At 43.0% G+C, this 16,510-nt stretch overlaps 2 protein-coding genes across 2 annotated transcripts in view; one reads left to right on the top strand and one right to left on the bottom strand.

The window, feature by feature from the left end:
- MED7 (mediator complex subunit 7) overlaps positions 1-16,510 on the top strand; it is a 524,248-nt gene that overhangs the window by 322,453 nt on the left and 185,285 nt on the right. The window lies entirely within an intron of this gene.
- Positions 1-16,510, bottom strand: part of LOC137649740 (F-box only protein 9) — a 215,923-nt gene that overhangs the window by 88,750 nt on the left and 110,663 nt on the right. The window contains exons 5-6 of the mRNA XM_068382692.1: positions 13,117-13,612; positions 12,118-12,214 (exon numbers count right to left, since the gene is read on the bottom strand). Coding sequence (XP_068238793.1) covers positions 12,118-12,214; positions 13,117-13,612 — 593 coding nt within the window. The remainder of the gene's footprint in view (positions 1-12,117; positions 12,215-13,116; positions 13,613-16,510) is intronic.

Below are 16,510 nucleotides of genomic sequence, written 5' to 3'. Positions count from 1 at the left end.
TTCCATTGCGGCCATGGCAACCAGCAATTTGCCTATTCAAATGTGTTTACTACCCATTTCCAATACTTTCTTTGTACTATACTGTATTTCTTTATAATATCAAATTGTTTTTGTAAATAAATAAAACATTTAATATACTTTAAAGTTCTAATAACTTGAAAAATGGTTAAAATTACAACCAGGATAGGTGTAAACACCATATATTTCCCGTTATAACACAACCCAAAATACAGACAAATTTTAATGTTTGTCATATCTATTGTATAATACAACTGGTGAATAGCAAAACCATCACTATAGACTAGCTTCTTGTATGATTGAAAATCCAGAATTATCAAAATAAAGGCGATTTTATATCATGCATTTCCTAAACACGCTAAAAAGCACAAAAGAAAACGACAACCAATGTTTTGTTTACGTTTTATCTCTGATCACAACGAAGAAACAGACGCATTTATACATCTGTGTTATTGAATTGACAGCAATTTTACCAAGTATAGATTATATGTTGAATTTGTTATTACCAATGTTCTAATTATTTTTTATCAGAACTTTCAAATAAATGAAATGAATGCCATTTATGAAATGTTTTTCTTTATGATGCCGCCTGAAACGGAAACCTTCCATTTGTTTACGCTCCATCTTCGATCATAATAAACAAACGAATGCATTAAACACACATGATCTAAGTCATAACTTAATGATATTACAAACATTTAGTAAACATTATGTTATTACAAATATTTTACTTACCGTATCCATATAAATTCCTAAATTCGTAGCAAAGCTGGAAATTTTTTTTCCTTATGCGTTTAATCCACAATAGCAAACTACCGCTAATGACAGAGTGATAACTTACGATAATTCTAAACTGTTACGAAAGATAATTGTCCTTTCCATATCCAAAATACTTTTCCTAACTTCAGTTATAAGTCAACTTGTACCCACCTCAATTATGGATCCATATGCAAAAAAGGTAAAAGAAGAAAGTACTAGGCCTATTTTAAAGTCACCGAACAATTAGGTTACCGCTATAACGTTCGATGTGAGAGAGAGAGAGAGAGAGAGAGAGAGAGAGAGAGAGAGAGAGAGAGAGAGAGAGAGAGAGAGAGAGAGAGAGAGAGAGAGAGAGAGAGAGAGGGATGGTTTTAAAGTACTAAACAATAAATATGATAGGTTATAACACATTGGTGTTTATGTAATATTAACTGTATAGATGGTTTGAATAAGTTAAGAAATGGTGTAAACAATTCTTTGTTATTGTATTCGCGCGGAAGCTAGACATCAGCTGATGTGATCACAGCCAAAAGTAAAACAAAAATAAGTTAGCAATACTCGATTTTTAAAACACACCCGAAATTTAACAACATAAGTACATGTTTTATTATAGCGCAATTGACATTTAAAGAGTTAAAATTTTCTGGAATAGAATGGTGTTTCCTAAAAAATAGTGGTTTTTGGACGAAATCGGTTACCGTATTTTAAGCTATGATTGAAATGGATGTATACACGGTATAATTTTTTCGTTTTGTATTTAATTGACACTTCAAGAAAACCGATTTTGGTTTCTTCATCTATTTGTAAGTATTGTATAACGAGAGAGAGAGAGAGAGAGAGAGAGAGAGAGAGAGATTATGACGCAGAAGGTTACAGACCTAGAACAGGGGAGGATGAAGGTGGGGGGAGTGATGAGATAGGCTGGGTGGACTCGCAGGGGAGACGGTAGGAGACGGGGGAAGGGGGGATTTGGTTGCCAGTGGCTAAAAATAGAATCTGAAAGACGGTAAAGGGAAAAACGAATCCCATCGAATAAACAGAATAAGGAAAGGTAATAAGATCCAGAGGAATAATAGATATAATGGAATGAAAATGACTAGATGGTGTTAGTTGTGATAAGAATAATTTAGATATTTGAAATAAGAGTGTCTGAGGAGGTATAGAAGGAATTCGTGATAAATATAGAGGAATATCAAAGGATACAGTTAGTTTGCATTAAAGGGTTTGTTATCGTTTATCGGCAGTGAATAGCCTAAACTTCGGTAACGAGTCGTCAATATTTTGTCATATTTTAAACAGTATACATTTGATTTGCAAACATTGGTTTTGTAGAGTAGACGGTAAAATAAAATCTAGAGAGAGAGAGAGAGAGAGAGAGAGGGGGGGGGGGATTTCTTATGACAAAATATTGACGACTCGTTACAGAAGTTTAGGCTATTCACTGCCGATAAACGAACCCAGTCTACTCGTGAAAACCTTGAACGCCCAGAGGGAAAAATAAGGCTTTTAAATATACTGTACTAAACAAAAATAATGCTTCAATATACCATCATTAACACTACCATTACAATTATCGTAAGGTTGGAGAAAGATAAAGATTGCCGAGAACGTAACCACATTTCTGTTTACATTTTGTCAGCTGGACTCGCACAGTTAACAGTTGATTTCATTGCTGATGTGGAATTTTATCCTTAAATAGGCTATTCATTATGAAATTATGTTAATGAAATGTAATGTTGATATTGTTTTGTAACATTTATTATAAATCACCGTATTTAGGGCTACCAATATACTTAAAAAGACAATAGATTTGATACATTTTGTAGTGCTTGACTCGCGAACTTTGAACAGCCTCGCAGATACAGAAAATTCATTTTTGAAAAATAGCGATCGCGGAAAAGGGGAATCGTGTAATTCGAACACGCTTAATTCGGGACCCTACTGTATATATATATATATATATATATATATATATATATATATATATATATATATATATATATATATATATATATATATATATATATATATATATATATATATATATATATCACAAGCACACGTGATTTCAATCAATGTAAATATCACCCACGAATGGCATTTAATACCGAATTCTATCTTGGGAATATACATCCACTTGGAATTCATTTTATGGTAACAGCTTCTGGCCGGGTGGAGATTCGAACCCCCACCTGTTCGGCTGGAAACCATGCCTACAGGGACCATACCGACTGAGCTATCAAGAGAGATAAAAGTTTATGACAAGTCCTCGTATATATTCCTGTCGAATTCAGGAATCTGTTCATACACTTGAAATAAACCCATCTCCACCATGATAGCTGAATCGTAAGTTTGCAACACGTGGTTATTATAAATGAATATATATCACAAGCACACGTGATTTCAATCAATGTAAATATCACCCACGAATGGCATTTAATACCGAATTCTATCTTGGGAATATACATCCACTTGGAATTCATTTTATGGTAACAGCTTCTGGCCGGGTGGAGATTCGAACCCCCACCTGTTCGGCTGGAAACCATGCCTGCAGGGACCATACCGACTGAGCTATCAAGAGAGATAAAAGTTTATGACAAGTCCTTGTACATATTCCTGTCGAATTCAGGAATCTGTTCATACTTTTGAAATAAACCCATCTCCACCATGATAGCTGAATCGTAAGTTTGCAACACGTGGTTATTATAAATGAATATATATCACAAGCACATGTGATTTCAATCAATGTAAATATCACCCACGAATGGCATTTAAGGGGACCGTCCGCCATGGGGTATTGACGTAACAACTTTCAGAAATCGAAAATCGTTTTATTGCTTCTATGTATGCATAAACATGTCGTACATATTCCCCAGAAGTTTCAGCCAATTATTTTTACAAATAACGAATCCCAACAAAATTTTCTTTTACTAACTTCCACTCCTCCTCTAAATTGCCAGTTTCTCTTACTTTCACTCCGTCATATGTCATTTTCAACCTTTCCTGATATTTAATTTTTACCCCCAGTTTTATTAGCTCTTCAACCCTCACTAGCTATATATATATATATATATATATATATATATATATATATATATAGATAGATAGATAGATAGATAGATAGATAGATAGATATATATATATATATATATATATATATATATATATATATATATATATATATAGATAGATAGATATATATAGATATAGATATAGATATAGATATAGATATAGATATAGATATATAGATAGATAGATAGATAGATAGATATATAGATATATATACTGTAGATAGATATAGATAGATATATAGATATATAGATATATAGATATATATATATATATATATATATATATATATATATATATATATATATAGATATATATATATATATATATATATATATATATATATATATATATATATATATATATATATATATATATATATATATATATATATCACAAATTTTAAGTAATTTGTATTTTCCTAACATACTTACCGAGAACTACTTTCTTAGGAGTTACCTGGAATCTCCTCTCAACCGACCAGAGTTTTGTGTAGTCTACCCTACTTCCGTTTTCTGTGGGGACTAACCCAGGCGTAAGGAGAACGTGCCCTGAGGGTAGTCCTGAGCTAGGTCGGCGTTAGCTTGGGTCTCGCTCGTCAGTAAGTTCTTAGGATGGTACAAAAAGGTCTTCAAGGGCAGAAAGGCACTCGGGGAAGGTAGGGAGGGCCATTACCCGAAAGTAGTTCTCGGTAAGTATGTTAGGAAAAATACAAATTACTTAAAATTTGTGATTTGTTCCAACACAGAGACTTACCTCGAACTACTTTCTTAGGAGACTTACACTTTAGGAGGTGGGAGTGTCTTCCTGAACTTCAGACCAAGCTAACCGGGCATCCAGTAACCTAGATGTGAACTAGGTTGCAAAATATAACGGAAAACGAAACGTAGGGAAAACTACACAAAGAGCTCATGTTAGTGTCTAAGTACTCACCCTTTAAAAAATTCCATGATGCTGAGTCCTGTGACGAAGTTGTAGAGACGTGTCTTCTTTGGTTTGTATGTGGGGTTATCTCCGAGCAGGGAAAGGAAAAATGGGGACTAGGGTGAAAGGGAACGAACCTGTGTCTCTTGGTTTTGTTATCCGGGATTGTACCTGGGGCTTCACCGTTATATCGCTTGGAGCGCGGAGATGACTGTCCCAATAGAAAAACCGTCTAAAGACCTCCTCGAGTAATCCTTGAGATAATGTGCTGTGAAGGTCGACTGATTCGACCAGGTGCCTGCTTGAAGGATCTGGCCCACCGCCATGTTCCTCTCAAAGGCTAGAGAAGTACTTAGACCCCTAATGTCATGGGGCCTGGGAGTACCTGGCAGGGGCAGTCCCTCCTCATTATAGGCTCTGACAATAACCCGTCTCAGCCAAAAGGAGATGGTATTCTTAGATACCTGCTTTTTCGTAACACCCGTGGAGACAAAAAGATTTTTGATACCAGGGCGGAGATGGGCAGTCCTCTCAAGGTACTTTCTTACGGCACGGACGGGGCACAACTTCAAATCTTCTGGATTCCCTGTCCTAGGAATGGCCGGCATTGAAAATCCCTCGAACTTCGGGTCCCATACCGCTGGATTCTGAGTCTTTGCCACGAAAGAAGGGACGAACTTGAGGGAGATTTCCCTCCACCCCTTCGAATGAGAGATGTCGTAAGACAACCCATGGATCTCTCCTACTCTCCTAGCAGAGGCCAAGGCCAACAAGAAGACCGTCTTGAGAGTGAGATCCCTGTCTACTATATCCTTCAGGGGTTCGAACGGGGGACCACTTAACATTTTCAATACCCTTGCCAAGTCCCACTGCGGCACCCTGGAGGCCTGCGGAGGGCAAGCTTGTTCGAAGCTCCTGATGAGCATAGAAATGTGCCTAGAGGTGCCCAGGTCGATGCCCTTCAGTAGGAAGACTTGGCCCAAGGCTGCACGGACTCCTTTGATAGCCGGAATTGACATGCCCACTTCGTCTCTGAGATGCACTAGAAAATCCGCGATATCTGGGACCGAAGCTTTGAGAGGCTTGATGTTCTTTGAGGCACACCATTTCGTAAAAGTAGCCCATTTTGCTTGGTAGACTGCTGCTGAAGACCGTCTCAGATAACGTGACATCTTTTCTGCAGTACCTGTTGAATATCCTTCCTTCCTCAGGAGCCGCTCGATAGTCTCCAGGCGTGAGGGCGTAGAGACTGAGGATTGTCGTGGAACCTTAGAAAGTGTGGCTGCTGTAGAAGATCTGGCCTGTCGGGTAGAGGCCACGGAGGAAGACATGCCAGGTCCCTTAGATCCGCGAACCACTCCCTCTGTTGAGCACTTGCCTGATCAATGTGAAGGAGGGAAAAGCGTACACGTCGAGGTTGTCCCATTTGTGTTGAAAAGCATCTTCCAAGGCCGCCTTTGGGTCTGGGACAGGAGAACAAAACACGGGGAGTTGTGCGTTCAGTCTGGTTGCAAAGAGATCCATCACCGGCGATCCCTATTTTTGAATGATGAGTCTGGCTACTTCTGGGAGGAGGGACCACTCTGTTCCCACTACTTGTCCCATCCTGCTGAGGCCGTCGGCTAGGACGTTCTTTTTGCCTGGAATGAACCTTGCTGAAATCACGATCTGGTTCGACTCTGCCCAATCCAGGATCTCCAGAGCGAGATCGCACAACTCCTTCGATTTTAGACCTCCGTGTTTCTTTATGTACGCGACTACAGTGGCGTTGTCGCACATCAACGCCACCGTGTTTCCCCTTAGAAGATCGACGAACTGTAGGCAAGCTTCTCGGACTGCCTTCAACTCCAGGACGTTGATGTGCTGACATTTCTCCTCGTTCGTCCAGGATCCTCTCGTTGTCTCGTTGAGGAGATGTGCCCCCCACCCCTCTTTGGAGGCGTCTGTGAACAGAAGCATCTCGGGAGGCTCGGTTGCGAAGGGCATCCCCTTGAGAGTATTCGACCGACACCGCCACCACTCCAGGGAGGGTATTGTCTCCGGCAGGACGGGGATTAATTTGTAGGGCGAGTCTACTTGGTTCCAGAGACCCTTCAGGTTCCATTGGATGCTCCTGAGACTGAGCCTCCCTTGGGGAACGAGTTTCTCTAACGACACTAGATGCCCTATTAGCCTTTGCCAGTCTTTGGCTCTCCTGGGTTGTCTCGAAAGGAAAGGCAGGAGGATCCGTTCCAGGTTGTTCAACCGGTCCTCCGACGGAAAGGCCCTCACTAGTCGGGAGTCCAGTGTCATCCCCAATTAGGTCATCCTGGTGGAGGGCGACAGATTTGATTTTTCCTGGTTGATCGTGATACCCAGATCCTTGCAGAATTGAAGTAGTTTTACACCTTGCTCCTTCAAAACTCCCTCTGAGGAGGAAAGGAGCAACCAGTCGTCCAGGTATAGAATGAGGCGAATACCCCTCTCGTGAGCCCACACCGAAACTGTCGTGAAGACTCTCGTGAATACCTGGGGAGCTGTTGACAAACCGAAGCAGAGGGTCTTGAACTGTAGGATCTGGGCACCCCACTTCACCCGGAGAAACTTCCTGCTTGAGGGTGGGACCGGGATTTGAAAGTATGCGTCTTTGAGGTCTATGGTCATCATGTAGTCCCCTTCCCTCAAGGACTGCAAGACCGACTTCGGGGTGTCCATTTTGAAGTCCGTCTTGCAAACAAACTTGTTTAGGGCTGACAGATCTATCACCGGTCTCCATCCCCCTGTCGCCTTTTCCACCAGAAAAAGTCGGCTGTAGAAGCCTGGGCCCGGATGAAGGACCACTTCCATTGCACCTTTCTCCATCATAGTGGAAACTTCTTCCTGAAGGGCTGCCCTCTTCAAGGGGTCCTTGGGTGCCAGCCACTCCACCAGACTGGCTGAAATCAAAGGTGGAGGTTCTGTTAAGAACGGGAGTCTGTACCCTTCTTTCAGTACGGATACTGTCCAGGGCTCTGCACCGTGAGCCCTCCATGCTTGCCAATATTGTCTGAGGCATCCCCCAACCTGAGGCTTGGGCAGGAGTAGGGGGCCTCCCACTCTATCTCCTCCTGGAGGAGAGGCCTGAACGCCCTCTCCTGGACGCTGAGTATGCCGTCCTAAAAGAGGCAGACGCTGCTGGGGCTCCTCTACGGGGGGGGGGGTTGCGGTGGTTGAGCCCAAGAGGTAGATGAGGCGTCTCTCCTCGTCAGGCTCGGAGAGGCATGAGAAGTAGAGGGGCCATCCGACGTTGACCTCCTGTAAGCGGGCCTCCTCACGGGGTGGGGTCTGGGTGTGCTCACATCCTTCCTTTTCGAGACCCTTTCCATGAGCTCCTCCAACTGTTTCAACGGAAACAGGGAGTCACCCCACACAGGTAGGCTCCTCAAAGCCCTTGCTTCTCTGTCAGGGATCTTCCGGGAAAGCTTGGCCAAGATCGTATCCCTTTTCCTAAGCACCCAGTTGGCTGACAGGGCAAGAGACTGATAAGTTAGGAACTTTAAGGTCTTTCCCCCGGAGATAATGAGTTCCTTCAGGTCTTGTTTCGCCGGGTCTGTCTAGTCGTAGGTGGCTTGAACACCTACCAGAGTTGAGGCCCACCAGTCCAACCAGGAGGCGACGTGGACCAAGTCTTTGGACATTTCCTCCATCATCGCAGCCTCCGACTGTGAAAAACAAATCGGGGCTGATGCGGCTCTGTCTTCTGGGGCACCCTGGCTCAATACTTCTAGGGAAGACTCTATTTTGCAGGCTCCCGGTCGCTGGCCTTCTGGGACATAAAACTTACTCTGGGACCTGAGTCCCTGTAGTAACTTTGAGGAACTCTGTGACTTGGGGGCTTCGGCATTGCCCGCCACAATCTTGTCTACGTGGGCACGGCCCAGGACCAAATCCCTGGCCACAGGCAGCGCCAGGGAGGGTTTCTGCTGCACGGGGGCCTCCATCAGCCGATTTAGGCTGGACCGCCAGGAGTCCTCGTCGGCTGGAACAGGTTCTTCGATCCAGTGATGTCTCCGTATAAGGCCTATCACCCTTCGATATGCCGAGTCCTCGGTTGGGGAACCTTCCCTGTTGCCAGCAACACCCTCTGCCTGATTCCGAGGTGCCGGGTCAACGGGCACTCCCATCGGTCGTTGTGACTCGGATTCGACGAGCACCTCCCTGCGGTGGTAACGGTCTGCGCCGACGGGAACTTCCGCACTAGGCCCGGGTGTCGGGACGGGGATCGCCGTGTCGGCGAGGCCTACCGTCCGTAAGATGTCTTTGGACGACGAGGACGCGGCTTCCGTGGGCTGGCCCGACGGAGGAAGCCGTCCCTGCGAGTCCAAGGGCCGTGTCAGCTGTGCTGACCCGACTAGGCTGCCCGTCCGAAAGCGCGGCTCCCCCGCTGGGCGGGTTGAGCCGGAAGCTTCGCGGCCTTACGCCTACCTGAAGAGGCCTTCTCGCTCTGTTCCTTGTGAGGGTCATACTTATGGCTGGCCGAGGTCCTCCGTGGAGAATAGTCTCTGGACCGGCGGCTTGGAGAACGCTGAAACTCGTCGAAGTCCCCGACCCTCCTGCGGAGACGAAGACCAATTCACCATTGGGGGAACTACTCTTCCTGTACTTCCTCCTCCGTGACCTGGATCATCTTCTGCTATACCTTGAGCGGGAGCGCCTGCTCCTGGATCTCTCCCTCCTCCGCCGGCGCCTCCTCCTCGCTTCACCCTCCGAAGAGACCGAAGAGCCGGCCTCCAAAGATCCCGACGATACTGCATAACCTAACCGACGGACGGGAGCGGGGGCAACAGAGGTCTTCGCGAACTGTTGAGTTCCAGAGGTCGAGGGTTGCAAAAACGAGTCAGGAACCGCCGTCAGAGGGGCTGGAAAGGAGGTCGGCCACACTACGCTGGGGAACCAGGAATCTAGGCTATCCTCCATCCGCAACGGGGACCTACCTTGTGTTTTCGGGAGCTTCCACCCGAAGGGCTCCCCTACCGTCGAGTCCAACCTATCCTGGACGCCATCAGCTGCTGAAGTACCTGAAACACAGGCCCAAGACGCGGGCGAAGAAACAGGAACAGTGTTACTCCACATGGGGTCATCGGAGGAGACGTGCCCCCCAATCACAAGGGCAGAGTCTCCAAGACCCCCAGGCAAAGCACTTTCAGGCCCCCCACTAGCCTGTGACGATTCAGAAACCCCCACATCATGTATATTAGACTCTTGGGGAAGAGCCGTCGGCACCTTCCCCGCAATGGACTTACCTCGTCCCATACCCTGGGTAGGGGAAGAAGGGACAGAAACCTCGTCAGATCTTCCACCTGGCGACGGCAATGGCGAAGAGATGCTCGCCTTCCTGGGGGATCGTTTAGAGGACTTCTTCTTCTTTGTGCTATAACGCACCCACTGGATTTCATTCCAGCTAACACACTCCGAGCACGTATCCGTCGGCGAACACACTCTACCCCTACAGGAAGAGCAAAGGGAATGCGGGTCCACCTCCGGCTTGGATAGGAACGCTCCACACGACTTCCCGGCTCTAGGCCCAGGACAACGGCGGGTCTGCTCCATCACAACACAACGACAAGACACAGGCACGAAGGGAAGGGATAAGGAAAACACTTGTGAAGCACAAGGGAAATACGCGAACATGCGAGAACACAAGGGAAAGCACAGAGACACCACGCGGTAACCACGTGGGACACACGAGTCGGGGACACAAAGGGTCGCAAGAGAATGGAGAGCTGCGTGATGGTATCACGACGCGACCAGAGAACTTACTGACGAGCGAGACCTAAGCTAACGCCGACCTAGCTCAGGACTACCCTCAGGGCACGTTCTCCTTACGCCTGGGTTAGTCCCCACAGAAAACGGAAGTAGGGTAGACTACACAAAACTCTGGTCGGTTGAGAGGAGATTCCAGGTAACTCCTAAGAAAGTAGTTCGAGGTAAGTCTCTGTGTTGGAACAAATATATATATATATATATATATATATATATATATATATATATATATATATATATATATATATATATATATATATATATATATATATATATATATATGTATACAGTATATATATATATATATATATATATATATATATATATATATATATATATATATATATATATATATATATATATATATATATATTTATAAATACAGTGGAACCTCTACATAAAATCTTAATTCGTTCAGGGACCTGCTTCGTATGTTAAAACAATCGTATGTTGGAGCAAATATTCCCATAAGAATACACTGTAATTTGTATAATTTATTCTACAGCCCAAAAAGCTATGATAACTCCTTAATAAATTACTACACATAATTACACATAACAAAAATACAATTGCATTATGTAAGAGATGTAAAAAAGAATACAGTAATTATGAAGAAATAATATATAAAAAAGGGGGTTTATTGTCACTTTACCATGTATAGAATTTGCTACGCAGGAGGAGACGGACGGTCAGCGAGGAGGAAGAGATGGTGACTGCGATAACGTACCGTAACTTACTCTAACTTACACTACGTGTACTTTAACCTAACTTAGCTTATTTTTTTTATATATATATATTTTTTACTTTTTTTTTCTTTTTGATTTTTAATTTTTATCACTTTCACTTCAATTCAATTTTAGTTTTCTTTGCTTCACTTTGATCCCCTTCGATGCTTTGACTGCTTTAATGGCTTCCTTTGGCTTGATGATCATCGAGATCGTAGACATATTCAGGCCATACTATCTAGCCAGATCACTCACACACACACACCGCTCATGTTTTTCTATAATTTCCTGCTTCAATTCTAATGAAAGCATTGCCTTCTTCCTTTTCTCACCACTACTAATACCTGTACCGAAACTAAGCTTCTTAGGACCCATGATTATACGTAAAATAAAAAATGAAACGCGAGAGAGATAATAAGCACTGTTAATAACAGACCGAACAGAGGACAACCATACGATGCGCACGAGAACAGAGAACTCACCGACTTGACGCTCAATGGCGTCTCTCCGACATGCTGCCGTCAACCGGCGTAAACAAGATCTTCATTGGATGTTGGAGCATAACTTCGGGTGTCGAGACAAAAATTTGATCAAATTTTACTTCGGATGTTGGAACAATCGTATGTAAAGGTTCCACTATATACGTATACATACATGTACAGTACTGTATATCTTTTAGTCCAACTTTGGCAGGTATTTACTGTACCTATATCAGTGAGTGATTTTATATTGCATAAATTTTAAATTTAAACAGAATTTACTATACCTATATCAGTTCATATATATATACTGCATAAATTAGCTTTACACTCCGTCTCTCATAACATACAATAATACTTACTTGAGAAAATCGACATTCTTGAGGTCGCAAATGAGACACAACATTAGCTGGTTCCTCTGGGGTAGTTAGCATCAACACAGTGCCATCCGTGAAGAATCTGAAATGATTCTATTATCAATATGATTATTGGATAGTTTAATTTCACCACTAATGACAAAGGTGACTTTTCTCTAGAAATGAAGGAGCTGGACAGAGTGAAAAGGAATTTCATGTAATTGGACACAAAAAATCTTCTATTAACATACTGAACTGTATACCATATTACTTTAAACATATGAATTTATATGTTCAATGGTAGAAGTGCAACAGAATATATAAATAATTATAATTCAGTACATATGATTACTTATAATGGTCATTGGTGGCTTTTTCCTAAATTTTATTGATAAATCATGTTTTCAAAAAGAAAAAAACTAATTTTTGGAAGGTACAGTTTACAACCAAAAAAATTTTCTATTAGGCTAGCATAGGGAATTCTTTATTACAGGAAAATACCAGACGAATATTGTCTTCTATGGCAGTGTGTAAATATGAGCTAAGTGTATATAAAGGGGATGAACTGATCAATCGGTCTTTGGAAACCGATTGCCGCTACTTCAATGCTATGTCTGTTGTCTGCTAGCTGACACACAACATCCAAGAAGCACTACTACACACTGGAAAGACAACAACACTACATAAATATTCTATTACAACCTGAAGCTAGATTTAAAAAAAATAAGAGTAGGCGTCAGTTTTACCTTACCTCCTTACACAATAAACAGATTTTTTTCAATAACCTTAGTCTTGGGGGTCATACTTTGAAAACCAGCTGCATTTCAAAGAGAGTGAAAGTTCCCCCTTCTCATTTCTGGAAGTCTCCCAATACTGATTCCTAGTGTTCACTGTTTGGCCAAGAAGGGTACATAGCCCTTTGCAGGGTGTCTAAAAACTAAAAGAGAATCCACAACAATCAAATGGGAGAATACCACATTTTATACAACTTACTATTTTCCTTACCTGACGTATCTATAATAATGGACTAAATGCCACGGCTGGCAATTTTGGTCCTGAAAACTGCAATCTCCTGGTCGGAAGTAAGTTGTTCGTGAAATGTAGCAACCGTTGTAGCGAGGGTGAGGACAATGAATAAACATCTCTCGCCAAGACCCATAGGGTCCAGGCAGTTCACAGGAAATTCCCCAAATTCTTAAACAGGCCTTATGCCATATTTCTGGGTTCCTTGCCAAAAGGTAAAATCCATGACAAACTTGTGAAATTTGCTCCAGCGATCGCATATCAAGGTCATTTCCCACCACCCAGCACATGATGCGATCCAACATCTCAGGAGGTAGACAAGAAATATGTGGAGTATCCTGTTCAAACTGTGGACCGCACATAGCCTGAGCTGGAGCCATGAGGTGTTGAAAACTTGAAACTAGATCTTGCAGTTCCTCACACTGAAGTTCTTCTTCACAACTATGATCTTCAGTTTCTGTCACAGTTCCATGGTAACCTGCAATTTGAAATATCAAATAAGTGTGTTCCACTAGAGCAAATATTAACAGCTATTTTAAGTGTACAAATATTTATAGTAGAAATGCTCATTCAAGACCAAAATTTAGTTTTAAGTGTACAAATATTTATAGTAGAAATGCTCATTCAAGACCAAAATTTAGTTAACTGTATCTTAAGAGGTATGCATCTGAGCTAATGTTACATCAAGAGTTGTATTCATATACACTAGTGATCAAATTATTATGGATTTTTCCAAAAAATGTTATTTTCATTAGTAAAATAAATTTTTGAATACACTTACCCGGTGATCATATAGCTGTCAGCTCTGCTGCCCGACAGAAAAACCTAAGGACAAAATACGCCAGCGATCGCTATACAGGTGGGGGTGTACATCAACAGCGCCATCTGTCGAGCAGGTACTCAAGTACTCCATGTCAACACAGAACCAATTTTCTCCTCGGCCCACTGGGTCTCTATTGGGGAGGAAGGGAGGGTCCTTTAATCTATGATCACCGGGTAAGTATATTCAAAAATTTATTTTACTAATGAAAATAACATTTTTCAATATTAAACTTAGCCGGTGATCATATAGCTGATTCACACCCAGGGGGGTGGGTAGAGACCAGCATATATGTTAACATTAAGAGCTAAGTATTTTGTATTTCATTTTAGCAGTTATTCAAAATAACAAACAAAATTAATAAGTACCTGGTAAGGAAGTCGACTTGAACAATTACTCTGCCTTTTTAAGTACGTCTTCCTTACTGAGCCTCGCGATCCTCATAGGATGCTGAGCGACTCCTAGGAGCTGAAGTATGAAGGGTTGCAACCCATACTAAAGGACCTCATCAAAACCTCTAATCTAGGCGCTTCTCAAGAAAAGAATTTGACCACCCGCCAAATCAACCAGGATGCGAAAGGCTTCTTAGCCTTCCGGACAACCCAAAAACAATAATAAAACATTTCAAGAGAAAGATTAAAAAGGTTATGGAATTAGGGAATTGTAGTGGTTGAGCCCTCACCCACTACTGCACTCGTTGCTATGAATGGTCCCAGAGTGTAGCAGTTCTCGTAAAGAGACTGGACATTCTTAAGATAAAAAGACGCGAACACTGATTTGCTTTTCCAATAGGTTGCGTAGATTATACTTTGCAGAGATCTATTTTGTTTAAAGGCCACGGAAGTTGCGACAGCTCTAACTTCGTGTGTCCTTACCTTCAGCAAAGCTTGGTCTTCCTCATTCAGATGGGAATGAGCTTCTCGTATTAACAGTCTGATAAAATAGGATAAAGCATTCTTTGACATAGGCAAAGATGGATTCTTAACTGAACACCATAAAGCTTCAGACGGGCCTCGTAAAGGTTTAAATAGAACTTAAGAGCTCTTACAGGACATAAGACTCTTTCTAGTTCATTTCCAACCATACGATAAGATTGGAATATCGAACGATATTGGTCAAGGCCGAGAAGGCAGCTCGTGTTTGGCTAGAAAACCAAGTTGTAGAACATGTAGCCGTTTCGGATGAGAATCCGATGTTCTTGCTGAAGGCATGAATCTCACTGACTCTTTTAGCTGTGGCTAAGCATATCAGGAAAAGAGTCTTTAAGGTGAGATCTTTCAGGGAGGCTGATTGTAGCGGTTCGAACCTGTCTGACATAAGGAATCTTAGTACCACGTCTAAATTCCAACCAGGTGTAACCAAACGACGCTCCTTCGTGGTCTCAAAAGACTTAAGGAGGTCCTGTAGATCTTTATTGTTGGAAAGATCTAAGCCTCTGTGCCGGAAGACTGATGCCAACATGCTTCTGTAACCCTTGATAGTGGGAGCTGAAAGAGATCGTTCTTTCCTCAGATATAAGAGAAAGTCAGCTATTCGAGTTACAGAGGTACTGGTCGAGGATACGGATACTGACTTGCACCAGTTTCGGAAGATTTCCCACTTCGATTGGTAGACTCTAAGGGTGGATGTTCTCCTTGCTCTAGCAATCGCTCTGGCTGCCTCCTTCGAAAAGCCTCTAGCTCTCGAGAGTCTTTCGATAGTCTGAAGGCAGTCAGACGAAGAGCGTGGAGGCCTAGGTGTACCTTCTTTACGCGTGGCTGACGTAGAAGGTCCACCCTTAGGGGAAGTGTTCTGGGAACGTCTACTAGCCATCGAAGTACCTCGGTGAGCCATTCTCCCGCGGGCCAGAGGGAAGCAACTAGCGTCAACCTTGTCCCTTCGTGAGAGGCGAACTTCTGCAGTACCTTGTTGACAATCTTGAACGGAGGGAATGCATATAGATCTAGATGTGACCAATCTAGTAGAAAGGCATCTATATGAACTGCTGCTGGGTCCGGGATTGGTGAGCAAAATATTGGGAGCCTCTTGGTCATCGAGGTTGCGAAGAGATCTATGGTTGGCTGGCCCCAGGTGGCCCAAAGTCTCTTGCATACATCCTTGTGGAGGGTCCATTCTGTTGGAATTATTTGTCCCTTCCGACTGAGACAATCTGCCATGACATTCAAGTTGCCTTGGATGAACCTCGTTACTAGTGAAATGTCTAGACCTTTTGACCAGGTGAGGAGGTCCCTTGCGATCTCGTACAATGTCAGAGAGTAGGTCCCTCCTTGCTTGGAGATGTACGCTAAAGCCGTGGTGTTGTCCGAGTTCACCTCCACCACTTTGCCTTGAAGGAGAGACCTGAAGCTTTCCAGGTCAGACGTACTGCCAGTAGCTCCTTGCAATTGAAATGCATTGTCCTTTGACTCGAGTTCCATAATCCCGAGCATTCCCTACCGTCTAATGTCGCACCCCAGCCTACGTCCGATGCGTCCGAGAAGAGAACGTGGTTGGGAGTCTGAACAGTCAGGGGAAGACCCTCTCTAAGGTTGATATAGTCCTTTCACCAAGTCAGAC

The sequence above is a fragment of the Palaemon carinicauda genome, chromosome 1, assembly GCF_036898095.1.
Source record: "Palaemon carinicauda isolate YSFRI2023 chromosome 1, ASM3689809v2, whole genome shotgun sequence".
Classification (NCBI taxonomy): Eukaryota; Metazoa; Arthropoda; class Malacostraca; order Decapoda; family Palaemonidae; genus Palaemon; species Palaemon carinicauda.
Note: the sequence above shows the minus strand (reverse complement) of the source record. Positions and strands in the feature narration are given on the sequence as shown.